The sequence below is a fragment of the Carcharodon carcharias genome, chromosome 4 (genome assembly GCF_017639515.1).
Source record: "Carcharodon carcharias isolate sCarCar2 chromosome 4, sCarCar2.pri, whole genome shotgun sequence".
Lineage (NCBI taxonomy): Eukaryota > Metazoa > Chordata > Chondrichthyes > Lamniformes > Lamnidae > Carcharodon > Carcharodon carcharias.
Genome location: NC_054470.1, coordinates 20,423,129 through 20,442,302, shown reverse-complemented (window position 1 = coordinate 20,442,302; position 19,174 = coordinate 20,423,129). Strand labels below are relative to the sequence as shown.

General features: G+C 45.6%; 1 protein-coding gene across 2 annotated transcripts in view; it reads right to left on the bottom strand.

The window, feature by feature from the left end:
* mfsd3 (major facilitator superfamily domain containing 3) overlaps positions 1-19,174 on the bottom strand; it is a 107,398-nt gene that overhangs the window by 37,453 nt on the left and 50,771 nt on the right. For both annotated transcript variants that reach the window (XM_041185510.1, XM_041185511.1), the window contains exon 5: positions 16,979-17,088. In XM_041185510.1, the coding sequence (XP_041041444.1) occupies positions 16,979-17,088 (110 nt within the window). The remainder of the gene's footprint in view (positions 1-16,978; positions 17,089-19,174) is intronic.

Below are 19,174 nucleotides of genomic sequence, written 5' to 3'. Positions count from 1 at the left end.
GTATGTCCGCCTCCCTTTCTGTGCCGTCCTTGTGGCTGCTCTGACTCTGTCCCAAGGCTGTGCAGGCAAGACCAACGGGAACTCAAGGGGGGTCATAGCTAAAGCTTCCCATGCGAGACCAGTGGGAAGGCAGAGGGGGGTGGTGGGTGGGGGCAGGTGTGATTGGAAAAGGCTGGAGGGCAAAGGCTTCACTGAGTGGGGTGGGGGTGTGCTGAGACAGGACAGAGGCAAGGGAAGAGGCTGGAGGGTAAAGGCTTGACTGGAAGGAGTAAGATGACTGAGGAAGGGAGCATAGATACACATGGAGTGGTGGGGTGGTGGGGTGAGTGGAAATTAGTTGGGCCTAGAAAGCATAGGCAGTCCTGGGCAATAGCGCAACAGGAAGTCGGGGCCAGAAAGCATAGACAGGCCTGTGGACCTGTCCCACAATTTATAGAGCTGTGCTTGGCACGCCTGTGCTGGTCCCAGTCCAGGGAGAGGCAGGGCCTGTCATCCCATGTCCATCATGCCCAGCATGGTGCCCAGAGCATGGTCAGTCCCTCACACACATCGGTCCTAGGGGTGGATCACTTGACACTGAGCTGCAGATGGCACTGTCATAGACAGGGGAGGCATCTGCAGCCTGTAGATGAGGAACAGGTAATGTAAGGGGTGGTGGGGGGGGGGGACACTTGATAGTCTTATGGAGGGCGGGTGAGGGTCTCTGTAAGTCACAGTCCAATGGGCCTCAAGGTGGAGGAGGGTCAGGTCTACAAGGGGCATCGGGACATCAAGCAGTTCAGTGGGAAGGGATATCAATGACTATAATGATGGGATCAAGGATTAGACGGGGAGGAAGGAGAGTGGCTGAGGGAAGGAAACCTGCACATGATGCTCCTCCAGCATAATGGGGGGGGATTTCAACGGTCACAGAGAGGGGCTCAAAGCTGGCCTGGTATAAACACTCAGCAGCACCATTTTTTAAGCTGATCCAATGATGCAGTTCAAAAAAGAAGCTATGAAATAAGTTGCCAGGGAGGGCTGTCAGGGCTTGTGCAAAGAGTCAATTACTGCACTTGTGGGCCAGTTGAAGTGGTATTCTACTCATTTCTGCTTAACCAAGTAGAAAGGGAGGCACAACTGAGACATGCTGCGTCAAATGCCAATTTAGGGAATGTGGCGCCTTAATTCATGTTGTGCATTCTTGCAAGAGTATAAACCCTGTTGGGGTCATTGCAGGATTGGCTTCCAAAGACCCTTTGTTCCCTTGTGGAAAATCCCGAGTGTCAGAAGGAACCAACTGAAAAGAGCCCACAGGCCAAAATGCATATGCCTCATGGCTGTAGCAACTCTAAACATTGCAGCTGACAACTTAAGATTTTGAAGGCCCCCTCCCCCACAATACTCTCATAGCATGAGTGCAAGTTGGGGCTGCTGCATAATCCAAAGGGTACAGTTTGGCAGTGCCCTGATTGAGGTTTCTCTTGCTGGGCAGAAATCAGTCAGATCCAAACCCCAGTGTCAAAGCCCTGTCATGCCTGTGTCATTTTGGGGTGGGTGGCAAAGGTGAAGGGAAGTCGTGGTTGCTGGGTGCTCTAGTGGTGATCCAGAAGGTTGCAATTGTGCTCCAAGGGGCTAAATGGAGATGTAATGACCGGGATGAAAGTGACCCATGGGCTCCACACTGACTCCCTAGTTAGTGACTGGAAGGTGACCAATGCAGCCTCATGTTCATTCATATTTCTGTTCAATGTTTTCACAGACAGAAGCACAAGTGCCTCAAGGATGAAGCAGGCAACGTTGCCTTCATGCTGGCAAACAGGCAACTAATTAAGAGGAGAAAAATGGCCCATCGCTGCCAGGCTGGGCTAAGGGAAGAGCCTCACCTTGATGAACAGGGGCCACTGGGGCCGAAGACCCGAAAATCCTGCCCCAAGGGTGTACAGAAGATACCATTCATACTTCTTGATGAGCAAGTGACAGTGCCCTAGACGTCTTCGCCACATCTGCCACATTCTCCAGGTGGAGTTGAGGGCGCAGGGATCGAGCGGCTTGAAAAGCAACCGCTGTTCTGAACTTCTTTGAGAGTGACTCGTTCCAAGACTCCACTCGGGATCTCTGCAGGATTTCTCAAGCATTTGCTCACAAATGCACTTTCGAGGTTACTGATATTCTATTTAGCAAGGTGCACAATTACATCCAGCTCTCCCTAGATGAAGCCAGCCAGGCTGCCAGAATGGGATTTGCAGCGATCTCCAGATTCCCACAGGTGCAGGGTACCATCGACAGCACACATGTGGCTTTAAGAGCTCCCTGGCAGCAGCTCTAAAATTCATCAACAGGAAAGAGTTCCACTCTCTCAATGTGCAGCTGGTCTGCAACTATCAGAAGCATATTATACAGGTATGTGCAAGATACCCTGGAAGATCCCAAACTCATACATCTTGAGTTACTCGCAGGTGTCACAGGTCTCCAGGACTGTCAGCGCATCCAGGGTTAGCTCCTCAGTGACAAAGGCTACCCGCAAAGTACATGGTTGAGGATGCATGTGCCTCAGAGAGGAGAGGTATAATGCTGCTCATTCTGCAACGCCCTCACTGATTGAGGAGACCATTGGGATCTTGAAGATGCTTTATCGATGTCTGGACAGGTCAGGCGGAGCTCTCTAGTACTCATCCCAGAGGGGCTCATCATGGCTTGCTGCATTCTACACAACCTGGTGCTCCAAAGTGGGTATGTCTTGCCAGAACGCAAGGTGGAGCAGTTGCACATCTCCTCCAATGATGAGGATATCGAGAAGGCTATGCTCAATGAGGGCGAGGAAACTGAGGCTCCAGAGGAAGAGGCCATGGCACAGGTCAGACAAGGCAGGCTTGCATGTGTCATGCTTATATCCACCAGGCTCCAAGAGAATAATGACGAGTAGCTCATATAAGCCTCTGGGTGGAATCGTCCCAGATTTGCACTGAGTGCGGTAGTGGGCGGGTAAAACAACATTTCACTTGCCGGCCGTCATAGCGGCTTTTCATGCCATATCATCCCAAACCCGCCACATTATTTATGCATTCCTGGGAAACACGCTGGTTCCATGATGGGTGGACTCTGATTCGCCTGTCACGCCATTAGCTCACTGCTTCATCATGCCAGGCACCATATTTCCAGCCCAGGGCTGCAGCAAAGAAGACATGGCCCCGAAAGGCAAGAAGACAGCAGCCCTTGAACGCCTTTTGGACGCTGTGGAGACCCGCTGTGATGTCCTTTACCCCCGCTCTGGCCGCAGGAGGGGCAGCTACATTACCACTCTGGCTTGTAGGTGATGACAGTGGTGATCAGTGCCAATGCTGCACAGAAGAGGCTGGCCATCCAATGCAGATATAGGATGAATGATCTCATCCGTGCAGCCAGGGTAAGGCAGCCATCTCATCACGCTAAACTCACACACTCACAAGCCCATCACACATTCACTGGCATCTCACTCACTGCCAGCTCAAGGGACATCACCACCCATTCTCACACACACACCCTCACATGTCCATCTGGCCTCATCTCCTCTGGAGACTGCCTCCTCAGCCCTCACCATCTTGACGCCACTTGCACAGATCAACATGTGCCCCCACACACACCCTTGGACACCCTCCTTCTCCAGAACAGCCCTCGCCCTGCAGCCTCTTCCCTCGCCTGAGGCCACTTCTTCCCCTTTGCCAAGTAAGCCTTAGCCCTGCAGCCATTTAAAAGCCACCCACATATGGCTGATCTGGTAGGTAGAAACCTGCCGTAAGCCCCCTTAAATGTGACGTGGTGCCGTCAGTCAAGCTGATGTCTGTGAGTGCTGGCTGAAGCAAGGTAGACAAACAAATCTTGAAGCCCCAAGCAAAGTACAGCCCATCAAGTGCACGTCGCTTATGTGCGGACAATTCCAACGGGCTGGCCTAATAATGATATGCTGATGTATTATTATGAGGTTCCCATCGTCCAATGGTGGAGAACGCCATTGGCGGGCTGAGCAGACGATTGCAAATGTGCCATATTGTCCACTCATGCCACCGAATATGCCTGATGATGGCAGGCATGAAAAATCCGGCTTCTTTGACTAGTGCCCTCCATGCTAGGTCCAGCTCACTACCTTGGTGCAAACCTAATTATTTCAACGTAGCGCATCCATTTCTGAATGAAGAATTACAATCTTGCGTCATGTTCTCACCTTTGGAAGGTATGGCAGCCTCTGGAGCATGAGGCCTTTCTGTTATGGGATAATAACTGCAAAGGAGTGTTCTGTGAGCAGAGTTGAGATGTTGCAGCCTCTCCAAGCATCTCACCAACATTCCACCACCTAACACAGCCTTCCAGAGGCAGGAGCAACTCTGCAATCCTCAGTGCTCTTGTGGCAGTATGCGTACAGTGTGGCAAAGCGCCACAAGGAGGACAATCATCACCCAGTGGCTTTCACCTTCATGAGTTTGACTCTGAATCCACACTGCATTTTGTCCGCATAGGCAATCGTTCAGGTAAGATAAGTGTTCAGGCCTCATCATCATACTCATTGCCCAGTGTTAGGTACAGCTTCAGGACACAGTCATCTGTAACTCTCAGTAATGGCTGCAAAGCTGCACTTCAGCTCACCTTTCAATGGACCATGAAAGCTTCAGGAGCAGCATAGTCTGCTGTCTGTCAAGACCATGTCTCCGTTTGGAGTCTCCCAATTTCCCGTGCTGCCTCACCAGGGTATTTCTGCGCCCGAAAACGCTGACACTCCATCAACGCATTAAGGACCCAAATCGTTGATAATAAGGAGCACAGATCAGATATTTTGCAGCTTTGCTCTGATCCCATTTGAGACCTCCACATTTTCATTCCAACATTCTGACATATGCAAAGGGAAAGCGATGCAATTGTAAGTTGCACATTTGCCATGTCGATTAACCATCTGCCTCTGGGATGGTCAATGTGACAAGACACGAGTCAGACCTTCTGGCCCAGCACTGCATCTCCCCCCATGTCCAAGTCAGGCATCTGGGGCTTCTGCATACACATCCTCAGCTGTTCAGTTTTAACCATCTGACAGGAGTCACAAGGTTCAACATGTGTCAGTGAGGTGCATAGCTCTGAATCATGAAGGTGGGAAGGTTGAGACTAATACTGGAGTGTTGTTCAGGTGTATGTGTGGACAACGCTGCAGGCAGACAGGAGTGCATAAGAGCTCTGAGTTTGGGTTCATATGTAGAACACACATAAGGCTGATGGAAAGTACATGGAAGCCAATGAAAGATGCACCAACTCGATGTGTGTCACCATTCAATCCTGTAAGATCCACACTGAGCACTCTACAATTCAGAAGCATTAGGAGACTAAAGCAGTATCCAGGCTCTGAACTCGTGAGGTAACATTATATGAACCTCTGAAGCAGCTCTCAAAGATGCCTTGGCCAACCCACAACTTTCTTAGAGGCAGACGCTTCATTCATATCGATACTGCGCACAGAACAGTCAGGCACTGTAATGAGAGGGTTCTAGACACCACAAAAGCTTGGCGGGTGTCCTCTGGAGGGCTGAGACCCCTGGCCTGCTTTGGGTCTCTTGCTATGGGATATCTAGGAGGAGAGGGGGCATCTGTGATGCTTGACTGACCATGGAGAGTATCATCAGATAGAAGAGGCATACAGAAAATGAGAAGGGGAATGAGTCAAAATTTATTTACATTTGTGCACAGAATACACAGATTGAGGTCACCTGTGCTACCTTTATGCTCCTAGTATCTCTTAATTTTGCCCACTCAACCTGTCTATATCCCCTAGCAGATTCCTTATGTCCTCATCACAACATGCCCTCCCACCTATTTTTGTATCGTCAGCAAATTTGGAATAAGTACACTCTGCCTCCTCCTCCAAGTAATTAATATAGATAGTAAATAACTGAGGCCCTAGGACTGATCCTTGCGGCACTCCGCTAATTATGTCTTTCCAACCTGAAAAAGACCCATTAATCACAACTCTCTGTCTTCTGTGTGTTAACTAATCCTCAATCCATGCTAATTCATTACCCCCAATACCGTGAGCTCCTATCTTGTGCAATAACCTTTTAGACGTGTCTGTCTTTGCAGTTGCAACATCTGTGAGGGCCCAGTCCAGAGGCTCATCATCTGATTCGGACTCTGCAACAACCTGGCCTCCAGCAGTCCTCTGAGTGCCGGTGACTTGGATGTCTAGGCGTCCACCTGCGGTGCATATGAATATGTGCCCTGCTCATCAGATTGTGGCCTGAGTGTGTGCATCTGTGCTGGTGGGAGGTGCAGGTGAATGCTGTGATGTGTCTTCACCCAACGAGTCCTCATGATCCTCATCTGAGGCGATGTGGGGGCTGGGGCTGATAGGCTGGCTGCCACGGGGCCCCTTTCTTTTCCTGCTGGTGCCTGTCAAAGATAGAAGAGATAAGCGATTGGCTACATAGTCAACAACATTACAAAGCACTCACAGTTTCACTGGGTGAAAGATGAGCTGGTGATGGATTCTCACTGGCTTGGGAGACACTGGTCTTACCCTTGGCGCGGGCAAGGTCCCGATCATCACCGGCCAGCTGTGCCGCACGCTCCTCATATTGTATGAGCGTCCTGAGCTCAGGCATCCGCCCTCAAGTCTGGGATTTCTCCCTTTTGTTACAGGAGATCTTCTCCTGCACAGAAACAAATGGCCAGACAATGTGCAGGACGGATGCCAAGACAGACGATAAGGATGCCTGCCTTCTTTGGGTGCTGAGTGGACCTGTGTTAGGGCTGAGGATGCGAGCTGCACAGGATGTGAGAGAAGATGAAGATATTAAAGTGTGCGTGACAGAGTCAGTGGTGATGTTCCTTGTGCTGGCAGTGTGTGAGGTCCCTTGTGGACTGTAACCCTGCGAATGTCCGACGGGCTTCTGAGAGTGTGAGCTGAGAGTGAGGAGAAGATTGAATTACCCTGACAGAACGTATGAAATCACTCATTTTCTTTCTGCACTAGATGGTGGTCCTCTTCTGAGAAGCACTGGCACTGACTACCTGGGCGACATGAACCCAAGCTGGCGTGCTGAGGTTGGTGGGTCTCCATCTGCCATCAGGGGAGTAAAGGATGTCCCGGCATGCCTCACAATATCCAGAAATGCATTGTCGCTGAACTTGGGGGAAGTTGGCTTTTTTCCTTTCGGGGCCTTCACTCACCACGACCAGTGCTTGGCTGCAGACAGTGAATGATGTGTGCGGGTGCGGATTAAACATGGCGCCCGGAAAGATGATCCGATGAGGTCACGGTGAAGCAAATCCCAGCCCTTCCAGCCACAAGATACAACGTCCTTCGTGTTCATGCATATATAATGAGCAGAAAGGTGGATGATCTGGCACGGAAACCTGCCACCCTGTCCAGCAGAGAATGTGACACTTTCCCCTACCTGCCACCACATGTAGTCTTCTGGGTGGAAAATTCCGCCCTTTAAAAATTTCAGGCTTGCCGGAAGCATCAGCCTATGGGAGGGAAATAATGCACAGGAGGTAGTGACAATACTTTTTCCACCAACTGCTAACTTTCCACTATTAAGCAGACCATAAATCAAGCAGAAGGATGTGCAAAATGGGAAAACTTTCACTGGGAGGTTGCAACTTGAAATGGTCCTTAAAAATCTGACTGTAATGGATTTTAACTCAGTGATGATGAAGGAACAGTGGTGTATGTGCAAGTCAGGATGGTGTGTGACTTACAAGATAACATTGCATTCATATTGCATGAGAAATTTGAGGCACGTTGTTCCCGAGAGGCAGATTGCTAGAGCGGGCATTCCCAACACTCCTAGTGGGACAATTATTCATGGGGAGAGCGATTAGGCTTCCTCACAAACCATCTGCTGAAATGATTTTATTCCATGAAAAGTTTGGGGAAATCAGAGTTGTGACAACTTCCAGTGTTGTCCTGCGCTGACATGAGGTATCCTTTGTGTTTTTTCAAACACAATCTGTCCATTCAGGGAGTGGAAATTTTTTGTGTTGAAGTGATTGAGCAGGTTTTCTGTAGGACCTCACATAGGAAATGTGAGTACTACTGAATGCACCCTGAACCTTGGGAAAGTCTACAGTCGCATAAAGTGGGTGGCCATACCTGTCGCTGCCTTGCCATGATGCCAGAAGTCAATCATTTCTCTGCTCTCCTGTAAAATACATCAGTCACCCATGCTCCTGTGGCAGCCTAGCTGATATTAACTGAAATGACTCTGTTCCATAAAAGATGAACACAGGCATGGACAGAAGCAAACAGTGCAGCCAGATAGCTGCAAGTTTTCATGCCAAGTGGTTAAGCTTCCCTATTGCCTCATGTTGAAGGGCACTCTTCTCAGACAAATCTTGTTACTAATTCATTCATTGAAGTTTTGACTTGAAGGCCTCAGCATCTCATAAAAACTTGGGTTTGGATTTGATATCTTTGCCCAGAGCTGTGACATTGTGAACTAAATTTGGAATACACAGACTGAACATGTGCAGTTTACCCAATTCCCCCGGATGCACAAGTGCCTTTTAGTCAGCTAAGATGAGGAATGCTTTTTGTTAGCTTCTAGCAGTTTTTGCTCAAACACTTTTCAAAATTAGAGGTCACATTTCACAAAACCTTCACTGAACAGAAGATGTGAACATGTCTTGCGTGACAGAGAAGAAATTACAGTGCTTTCATAAAACACATGCTGTAGCCTTTGTTTTCTGTTCTATAAACTTTATAAAGTGAGAGGAGAAGATGGACAGGGAGCAAGGAAAAGGGACATGAGGGAAAGTGAGAGTGTTGCGCAAGAGAGAGTGTGTAACTCTTTCGAGTACAAACCCATTTCCATCTGTTTCAGATGAAGTTACATTGTTTCATAGTTTGCCATTGTGAGATTTGAACTCTTGATACTCTTTTGAGTAAACCTGTTTCCATCTGTTTCAGATGAAGTTACATTGTTTCATAGTTTGCCATTGTGAGATTTGAACTCTTGATCTTGGGGTTACAAACCCAGTACCATAACCACTTGGCTATTTAGGCCAAGCTTGAGAGAGTGTGTAATGCTACTTAAATTTTGAAGCCAAAGGATTACTCTATTATCATTTTTTATTGATAATTAGAAGTAGTCAATGCTAATTATGTACATCTGTGAGGCAGAGGCTTGGAAATTCCTGCTTCACCAGAGTAAGTGTGGCCGAGAACATTCCCTGCCCAGCCTTGCTTCAAACCTACAACCAAGTCATTGAGAGGATGGGGGGGTCACTTGCACAATTTCCCACTGCCCAAATGGGCTGAAGAAAGAGAAAAGAAAATGTCAAATTCTTTGCACTGTGGTGAATCTAACATTGGAGATGATCAACACCCGCCAGGATCAATTACTGTATTAAAAATTCTGGGCCTTTCCAAGGTGCCAAAAGAATTTGCCAGGCCTTCAGTGGCATGTTGAGGCCTTTCAATGGCATAAAGGCAGGATATTCCCAAGAAAGCCTGGGAACTTGGATTTGACATGTCACTTTAACACAGAGGAGGAAGGCAGGTAGAAGATCAAGATTTGGTTGAAATATGAGGGGATACAGGTAGAATCTAAATCTGGACCATAATCCAGACACCCTCCATTACATATGCCTTTTCCAGCCCCAGGAATATTGAGGCCAGAAAATGTAACTTTTAACTGATCCACCAGCAGACGGCCCAAAAAGATCCCAGGACCTATCAAAGTCATTGATCAACATCAGAGTGCACAGCTGGTAAGTTTATAAAATAAATAATGTGTTGTGGGCAGTTCAGAAGGAGACCAAAAGGAGTCTGGCAATCCTAATATTCAATCAAAAGAGTTTCAGCACTGTAAGATAAACTTAAAGTGCAGAACCTGATTCTTTGATAGAGAAATTAAGAGATATGTAAACTATTTGTTAATTAGTAAGCATAAAGAAAGACTTATATGGTAAGAGGGTGAGATACAATTAATAGGACACATAAGAAAGGGCTCTCTTAGCCCACAAGGCAATGCTGAAAACTCTAACGAAGGGCTACCTCAGGTCTGCCCAATACAAGGAGACAGCTTGTGACATGATGCAGCACTCAAAGCATCAACTAATGATTAGTCTCGCAAGTGCTGAAATGTTGGAGACCACCTCAAACGATAAAACGGAAATGGAGATTATGTAACCTGTTCCATTTACACACAAGAATGCAAGGGGCAAGCGCAGATTCGGTCTGGCACTTACAATGCCCAATAATACAATAGACAACAAACAAACCTGTGCACCCCCACCAGTCCCCCTTACCACCCATTCCCAAATTATCACTTGAGAGATGAATTCAATCATTAGAAGCTTGTGATTACAGACAAAAGTATCTGGTGATCAGATTTCACTACAAGAAGCAGTTGAAACACATTAAGATAAAATTATATGATTGTCCCCCTCAGATGAACTCCATAAGGTAAGTGCATTTTAATGCAAAATAAACCATCCATTCTTAAAGAAGTAGAATAGCCTGACTTGTAAGTTCTTGCGTGTATGCCTCATAACTCAGCTGTGTGCCGTGAAGGATCTTCTTTGTCACTTAGCAAAGTCTTCATTTCCATCTTCTCAGAAATGTTTCTGTGATTATTTGATCCATAGGAAATTTCAAACAACCTTACCCTTAAAGGTTTTACATGGGGCTGAATTTTATGCTGGGGGTGGGGTCATGGACAGAAAAGTCAGAGGCAAAACCGTCCCGGTTGGCCATCTCACCCCACTGCATTTAGCTACCATTCAGGTCTTTAATTGGCTTAAGGTGGACCTTCCGCCACTACAGGAGTAGAAGGTCCAGCTGCAAGAGCTGCCATCAAATGGCTGGAGGCTCTCTGGTCCCAGCAGCACCACTGGTAGCGGTAGCCATTGCTGCAATTGGAGCACACCCAGAGAGAGGGAAGCCTACTGCGATGAAGCCGGACTTCAAGGTAAGTCTGGGGTCTCAGTGGGGCCGGGCTGGCAGAGCCCAGCGAGGAAGCAAGGGTGTGAGCGGCTGGGATGACAAAGGCAGGGGGGTGGGTGTGGTGAACACCTTGGAGGAGTCTCCAGTTGGCACAGGGTCTGAAAAGGAGGCATCCTCCCTTGCTCAGCCAACAGCCTGCCATATTTCACTCTGCCGGCTAGACAATAGCGTCGGCAACCCCCAGCCATGGGTAAAATCCAGCAGTGGCGGCAGGATGCCCTTAAGAGACCAGTTAAGGGTCTCAATTGGCCCGTGGGTGAGCAGGCCATCCAACACCTACCCCACCGCTGGTAAAATTGGTGGGTTGAGAGGTGCTGGGAACGGCACTGTGCATGATACTCAATCACCCAATTTTACAGTGCACTCACTTCTACCACCCCGCCTCACCCAACCCCTCCAACTTCCCATCCCCAGGAGGCCATAAAATTCAACGCTTGTACATTGGTTGTTTTAAGAATGCAGTAAACAGTTTTTGGTCAATTTACTGAGCACCTTGAAAGTTCGCTTTTTGTTCATGGGAGATTGGGTCACTGGTATGGCCAGCATTTATTACCTATTCTAAATGCCCTGAAAACATGGTGGCGAGCTGCCTTCCTGGACTGATACAGTTCACATGGTGTAGATATCCCCACAATGCTGTGAGGAAGGCAGTACCAGGATTTTGAGAAAGCGCCAGTGAAGGAATGGAGATATAGTACCAAGTCAGGGTGGCATATAACTTGAAGGGGAACTTGCAGGTGGCGGTGTTCCAATGCATCTGCTGCCCTCAATCTTCTAGGTATTGGAGGTTGCGGGTTTGGACGGTGCTATTGAAGGAGACTTGGCGAATTGCAGCAGTCCATGGTACACACTGCTGCCACTGTACTTCAAAAATGGAGGCAGTGAATGTTTAAGGCAGAGGATGGATGGTAATCAAGTGCACTGCTTTGTCCTGGACGGAATCAAGCTTCTTGAGTGTTGTTGGAGCCGCAATCCACCTAGCAAGTGAATTGTATTCGATCACACTCCTGACTTGTGCCTTGTCGATGCTGGAAATGCTCTGCGAAGTCAGGAGATGAGTTACTCGCCTCGGAATCCTGAACTCTGACCTGCTCTTGAGGCCAAATATTTTTATGGCTGGTCCAGTTAAGTTTCTGATTACTGGTAAACCCCAGATTTTGATGGTAGGGGATTCAGTGAGAATAATGCCATTGAATGTTAATGGGGGGATGGTTAGATTCTCTCGTGTTGGAAATGGTCATTGTCTGACATTTGTGGGACATGAATGTTACTTGCCACTTGTCAGCCCAAGATTGAATGTTGTCCGGGTCTTGATTGCATATGGAATTAGACTGCTTCAGTATATGAGGGATTGCGAGTGGTGCTGAATGCTGTGCAATCATAAGTGAAAATCCCCACTTATGATCTTATGACGGAGGGCAGCTCATTTACGAAGTAGCTGAAGATATTTGGGCCGAGGATCCTACCCTGAGGAACTCCTGCAGCAAAGTCCTGGGCTGAGATGATTGGCTATCAACAACTACAACCATCTTTCTTTGTGCTGGACATGACTCCAATCAGTGGAGAGTTTTCCCCTGGTTCCCAATGACTTCAAATTTGCTAGGGCTCCTTGATGCCACACTTGGTTAAATGCTACCATTTGCATCTGGATGCAGCAGGACTGCAGAACTTGGATGTGATCTGCTGGTTGTGGGACCTGTCTATCATGTTGTTTACCTCGCATGTTTGCCTATATTGTAGTTTCATGTAATGGACACATTTTTAGGTATGCCTGGTGCTGCTCCTGGAAAGCTCTCCTGCACTCCTCATTGGACCAGGATTACAGTCATAGAGTCACAGAGTTATACAGCACAGAAACAGGCTCTTCAGCCCATCGTGTCCGTGCCGGCCACTATCTATCCTAATCCCATTTTCCAGCACTTGGTCCATAGCCCTGTATGCTATGGGGTTTCAAGTGTTCATCCAAATACTTCTAAAATGTGAGGGTTCCTGCCTCTAACACCTCGCCCCCCGCCACCCCAACCCCTGGCAGTGAGTTCCAGATTCCAACCACTCTCTAGGTGAAAAGAATTTTCCTCAAATCCCCTCTAAACCTCCTGCCCCTTACCTTAAATCTATGCCCCTGGTTATTGACACCTCCGCTAACAGGAAATGTTTCTTTCTATCCACCCTATCTATGCCCCTCATAATTTTGTATACCTCTATCAGGTCCCCCTCTCAGCCTTATCTGCCCTAAGGAAAACAATCCTAGCCTGTCCAGTCTCTCTTCACAGCTGAAACACTCCAGCCCAGGCAATATCCTAGTAAATCTCCTCTCCACCCTCTCCAGTGCAATCACATCCTTCCTATAGTGTGGTGAACAGAACTGCACAGAGTACTCCAGCTGTGGCCTAATGTTTTATACAGCTCCAACATAACCTCCTTTCTTGAGCCCCTGGTTTGATGTTCATGGTAGAGTGAGGGAAATATCAGGCCATGAAGTTACAGATTGTGGTTTAATACAATCCTGCTGCTGCTGATGGCCCACAGTGCCTCGTGGATGCACAGTTTTGCACTGCCAGATCTGTTCTGAATCAACCCATTTAGCACAGTGGTGATGTCATACAACACAATGGAGGGTGTCATCTCTACAAGAGACTTCATCCCCACAAAGACAGATGTTTCCTGATCATAAATTGTGAAAGGCAAAGCTCCCGATACCCCTCCCAAATGTCTCCATCCTGTGGACCACTCCCACACAGACCCTATACTATTAATATCTACCTCTTGTCCACAAAATACAACCAGCTACTTAGTTACTGCAAAATCCACCCACCAATCTCACAAGGCTCAACTACTTCAAGGTTTTCACTTTGTCAGAGTCTTTTGGTAAGCATAGGTACACAATGTTAACCAGATCATCAAGAAAACCATGCTGGTGAGACAGGAACATTTTTTTTCTAGAAGCTGTGTCGAGATTCCCTCAGAACCTTTTCTCTTTCAAGTTGGTCATCAGTATATCTCTAATGATTCTTTGTAACTTATCTGTAAGCGAAGTCAAGCAAATGAGTCCTTAGTTTCCTCGTTCTGATGTTTCCCCTTTTAAATAGACCTCCCTCTAATCCAAACACCAGTGAGCTCCATGAGAAAATAACTCACAGAAAACTGCACCCATTTTTTTGAGTATCCTAGGATGAATGCCATTAGGGCCATCAGCTCAAACTGTTTAAATCACTAATTGTAACAAGGCCTATATCCACATCTACTTTAACAAAGTCAATAATAGCATCAACATTATGTTATAAGTTGAAAAGAATGGTACAAAATTGCCATTAAATGTCTGCCATATTCTAAGACTACACTTGAATCTGCCCCCGGAATCCCTCCTAGTCTTTAATGGCCCTCTATCTTCGTACATAATTGAGAAAAAACTTACGAGAACTACCATGCACTTATTCACTTTGCTTCACAGGAGTGAAAATTGCCACTGAGCCAAAGGAAGAGACATTAGGACTGCTTTAAGGAAGGCCAAAGTCAAGGAGGTAAGTTTTAAGGAGCATCTAAAAGGTGGAAAGAAGAGAAGAGGCAGTCAGGCTTAGGGATGGAATTCCAGAGCTTAAGGCATAGACAGCTGAAAGCATAGCCACCAGTGATGAGGCAAAGAGAGTGATGGAGGTGGGAAGGGGGGGCGCGTGCGGGGGTGGAGTATATGGGAGGCCAGCACTGGATAAACACGGAGTTCTAAAAGTTGAGTTGGAAGAGGAAGCTAAGATAGGGAAGGACAAGAACATGAAGGGAATTTTAAATTTGTGGCATTGGTGAACTATGAACCAATGTAGGTCAGAAAGCATAGAGATGATAGGTGAGACTCAACCCATTAATATTGCACTGCTTTGCACTATAAGCCTTGAACCTTTACTCTGGTTTGTCAATTTAAAACCAATGGTTTGATCCTTAGTGACAGTTTAAGAAATGGGAGCAAGTGTATACACTACAGCCCCTTGAGTTTTCTCCACTATTCAAGACAATCATGGTCAATCTCTTGCCTCAACTCCATTTTCTTGCCCGCTCCCCATATCCCTTGATTCTCTGAGTGACCAAAATCTGTCAATCTGAGCCTTAAGTGTATTCAATGACGGAGCATCCCTATGGGGTAGAGAATTCCAAAGATTCAAAACACTTTGAGTGAAGAAATTTCTCCTCATCTCAATCCAAAATGACGGCCACTTATCCTGAGGCTGTGTTGCCTTGTTTTAGATTGTCCAGCTAGGGTGAACAACCTCTCCGTGTCTATCATGTCAAGCCCCTTCCAAATCTTAAAAGCCAGCAAGCACTGTAACCAAAACAAAAACAGAATTACCTGGAAAAACTCAGCAGGTCTGGCAGCATCAGCGGAGAAGAAAAAAGTTGACGTTTCGAGTCCTCATGACCCTTCGACAGAACTTGAGTTCGAGTCCAAGAAAGAGTTGAAATATAAGCTGGTTTAAGGTGTGTGGGAGGGGGGAGAGAGAGAGAGAGAGAGAAGTGGAGGGGGTTGGTGTGGTTGTAGGGACAAACAAGCAGTGATAGAAGCAGATCATCAAAAGATAAACCAGATGTAACCAAAGTTTGGGCAATTAAAAAAATTAAGTAACCGTTGAATCCTCCTAACATCATCTTAGGTAAGGTTATTTTGCTTTTTCTCGTTAAAAGCTCAATTTGGAGGTTTCCTCCTCCAACCCTACAGCGCTTTGACAATTCCATATTTCACCACAAGGTTTCATGAAGAAATCTGGTAACTAAACAAACTGACAGTATCATGACTGTCAGCATTTAACTGGAACAGCATCTGTGTATCCAAAAATATAGAATTATATACAGCAGTAAATCGTGCATTCATAGAACATACATAAAGCACCAAAATACATTCATAGGGGGAGGAATCCCGCCCTCCCACATCCCATCCCAACATCGGGGGGATTGTGCAGGGGCAGGCGCGGACCCAATCGGCACCCCTGATCGGGTCTGCGCCAATTAAGGCCCGCCCAGCATGCCGTGCGTCCAGAAGCACTAAGCGCTCCCTGTGCCGGCGGGGGAAGGGTTTCCTGAGTCGGGGCCTGCGCTCTTTCATGAATGCGCGCAAAAGAGCACAGAAATCTCCCTGAGGCACAGAGCTGCCTCAGGGAAATTAGGTTAAGTTAGAAAAATTTTAATAAAGAAAAGAAAAAATTTTTAAGACATGTCCCCTCATTTGACAGAGTCACATGATTTGGGACATGTCAATGAACATTAATGAAAAAATGTATTTAATTTATAAGCCCTTCATGAAACCTCATCCCACCCATGGATGAGGTTGGACGGGCAGCTCAGTTTATTAGTTTAATTGTTATTTAATTGGCCTTAATAAGCCTTTGAAAATCTAAATGACGCGTGGTGACGTCAGGACATGGTCATTTTACGCCTCGGCGTGCGGGCCCTGCCGCTGCTCACTGAGCTGAAGATTCTGGCCTAGGTTCTTAAAATATTTGTGGCAAGGCTACAAAATAAAGTTAAAATGGTGGAAACAGAAGAAATAGAAAGACTAAATATAAGGGCAGGAACATAAGGAAGTTGCTGCAATTGACAGTATTTATAGTTGAATAGCAATACTTGATGACTGTAGGAAAGATGGTAAAGGTCTTGCCCAATCCTCTAAACCTGCTCCCCTGCGCAAAAGTGCTGCAGTTTCTTTACATAATAGACAGCTGGAATGTATACATCATTTTCAGATTCAAATCCAGTGGATTGTGGCCTTTTCAAAACCAGTCATTGTGCAACTTCAAATAGGCTCTTATTTTTAACAACCTGTTCTTATAACAGGATAAAATGACATTGATGTTTATGGCAGAAGAAAATTGGACCGATAAAAATAATTGTTTTATCTAAACAGTGTGTCTCAAGAACAGGATAGCGTGATATGAGTAACACAAATTGTCTACTCTAAATTTCACATGTAGGATAAGCTAACTAACACTGAAATACTATACCAGGTTAGCAAAATAATGACTATGTCATAAAATACACCAATTTTACCTGTATTCTTTCCTCAGCCTTCTGGGTGCACAACATCATGATACTAAATGTCAATGTTGTTATCAATCCACTGAGAAGATGCTGTAAAATAATACTTAGCACAGCTGCACCTAGGACAAATACAAAATAAATTGAAATTGAAACTTTGACATTTCATTGATGTGTTGCGACACAACAGGAAGAAGCAGGATAAGAAACCTCTTCTATACTGACATGTCGAAAATATAGTCAGGAATATGGCCTCAAAGAAAACACCTGGTTCAACATTGAGCAGAGGTTCAAAATGTTCAAATCTGGTATTTTTCTGCTGATGTTCAAAAACAAAAAAAAAAAAATCCCTCTACTTTCATTACAATACAGGGAAGTGATTCAGGAATTTATCCAATTAAATTCAAACTATAATAAAAATCTGATTAATATTGTAATACAAAGGGGAAGGGATTATGTTTCAAGAAAATCTAAATGCCCAGCAGCAGCATTTCAGTCACATCGTTTAAAATGGAAAATTTTGAAAGAAAATGTTGCACATATTTCCATTGTTGTTTTACAAATATCTTTATTTTTGAGTAGAGAAATTGAGTAACAAACTTAATTTGGTACGAATCATTACAACACACTAACCATATGCAATTTCCAATGAATAATATTCTTACAGGTGTTTTATCTTGCTATCAAACAGTGCAGGAGTGTTTCCCAGCTGTCAAGCACAAAAGGCAATTTTTCTAGAGTTTAGACCCTATTTTCAAGCGAAGTAGTTGGGTTTTGAAACAAATCATTGATTCAGGCAACACAAAGAAATCACAGGTAAGACACTAAATCAGATGGAATAATATTGATTGTCAGATTGATATTAATATTCCAATTTTTCATTAACCAACAGTAAAATATATTAATATTTATTTATTTGTGAATTATATTGTACTAAACCATTTAAGTACCATTGCCCTGTTGAATGGGTCAAATTTTATCAATCTATAACAAAGCACAGGTTGAACATTAACAACAGCATTTTCAATTCATGTATCTTATTGGAAAATTTTACTCATGAAAGAGATCAATGGGCAGACAGATATGGAAGGAGAATTAGGAACAGAATGACAAATAACATGCAATCAACAAGGCAAGATACTAGTGGGAAGGACTTTTGCCAACCATTTTGTTTCCCCCTCCTCTCCTGCCAGTGTTGATTCATACTGGGAAATGGTTTCATGGTACCAGGTGCCCTCCAGGTAACTCATACAAACATACAAGATAGGAGCAGAAGTAAGCCATTCGGTCCCTCATGCCTACTCCACCATAAGATCATGGCTGATCTGCTTGTGTTTCAAATTCCACATTCCCAGATACCCCCGATAATCTTTGATTCCCTTGACTAACAAGAATCTATCCACCTTAAAAATATTCAATGACCCCACCTCCCCGCAGAGAGTTCCAAAGTCACACAATCCTCTAAGAAAAAAATTCTCCTAATTTCTGTCCTAAAAGGCGACCCCTAATTTTAAAACAGTGCCCCCTAGTTCCGGACTCACCCAGAAAAAGAAACATCCCTTCCATGTCCACCTGGTCACTACCATTCCGAATGATATATACTTCAATCAAGTAACCCCTCACTCTTTTAAACTCCAGTGGAAACAAGCCCAGTCTGCCCAACCTCTCCTCATAAAATAATTCACTCATTCCGGGTATCAATCTAGTAAACCTCCTCTGAACCACCTCCAACACGTTTACATCCTTCTCTAAATAAGAAGCCTAAAACTGCACACAGTATTCGAGATGTGGTCTCACCAATGCACTGTATAACTAAAGCATAACATCCTTACTTTTATGTTCAATTCGTCTCGTCATTAAGGATAGCTTTCCATTAGCCTTCTCAATTACTTCTCTCTCTCTCTCTCCCCCCCCCACACACACCTTAAACCAGCTTATATTTCAACTCTTTTTTGGACTCGAACTCAAGTTCTGTCGAAGGGTCATGAGGACTCGAAACTTCAACTCTTTTCTTCTCCGCCGATGCTGCCAGACCTACTGAGTTTTTCCAGGTAATTCTGTTTTTGTTCTCAATTACTTGCTGTACCTGCACACGAACATTTTGCTAGTCATGCACTAGAAAAGCTAAATCCCTCTAACCTCAGAGTTCTGTAGTTGTTCTCCGTTTGAGTAATACTCTGCTTTTTAATTCTTCCTGCCAAAATGAAC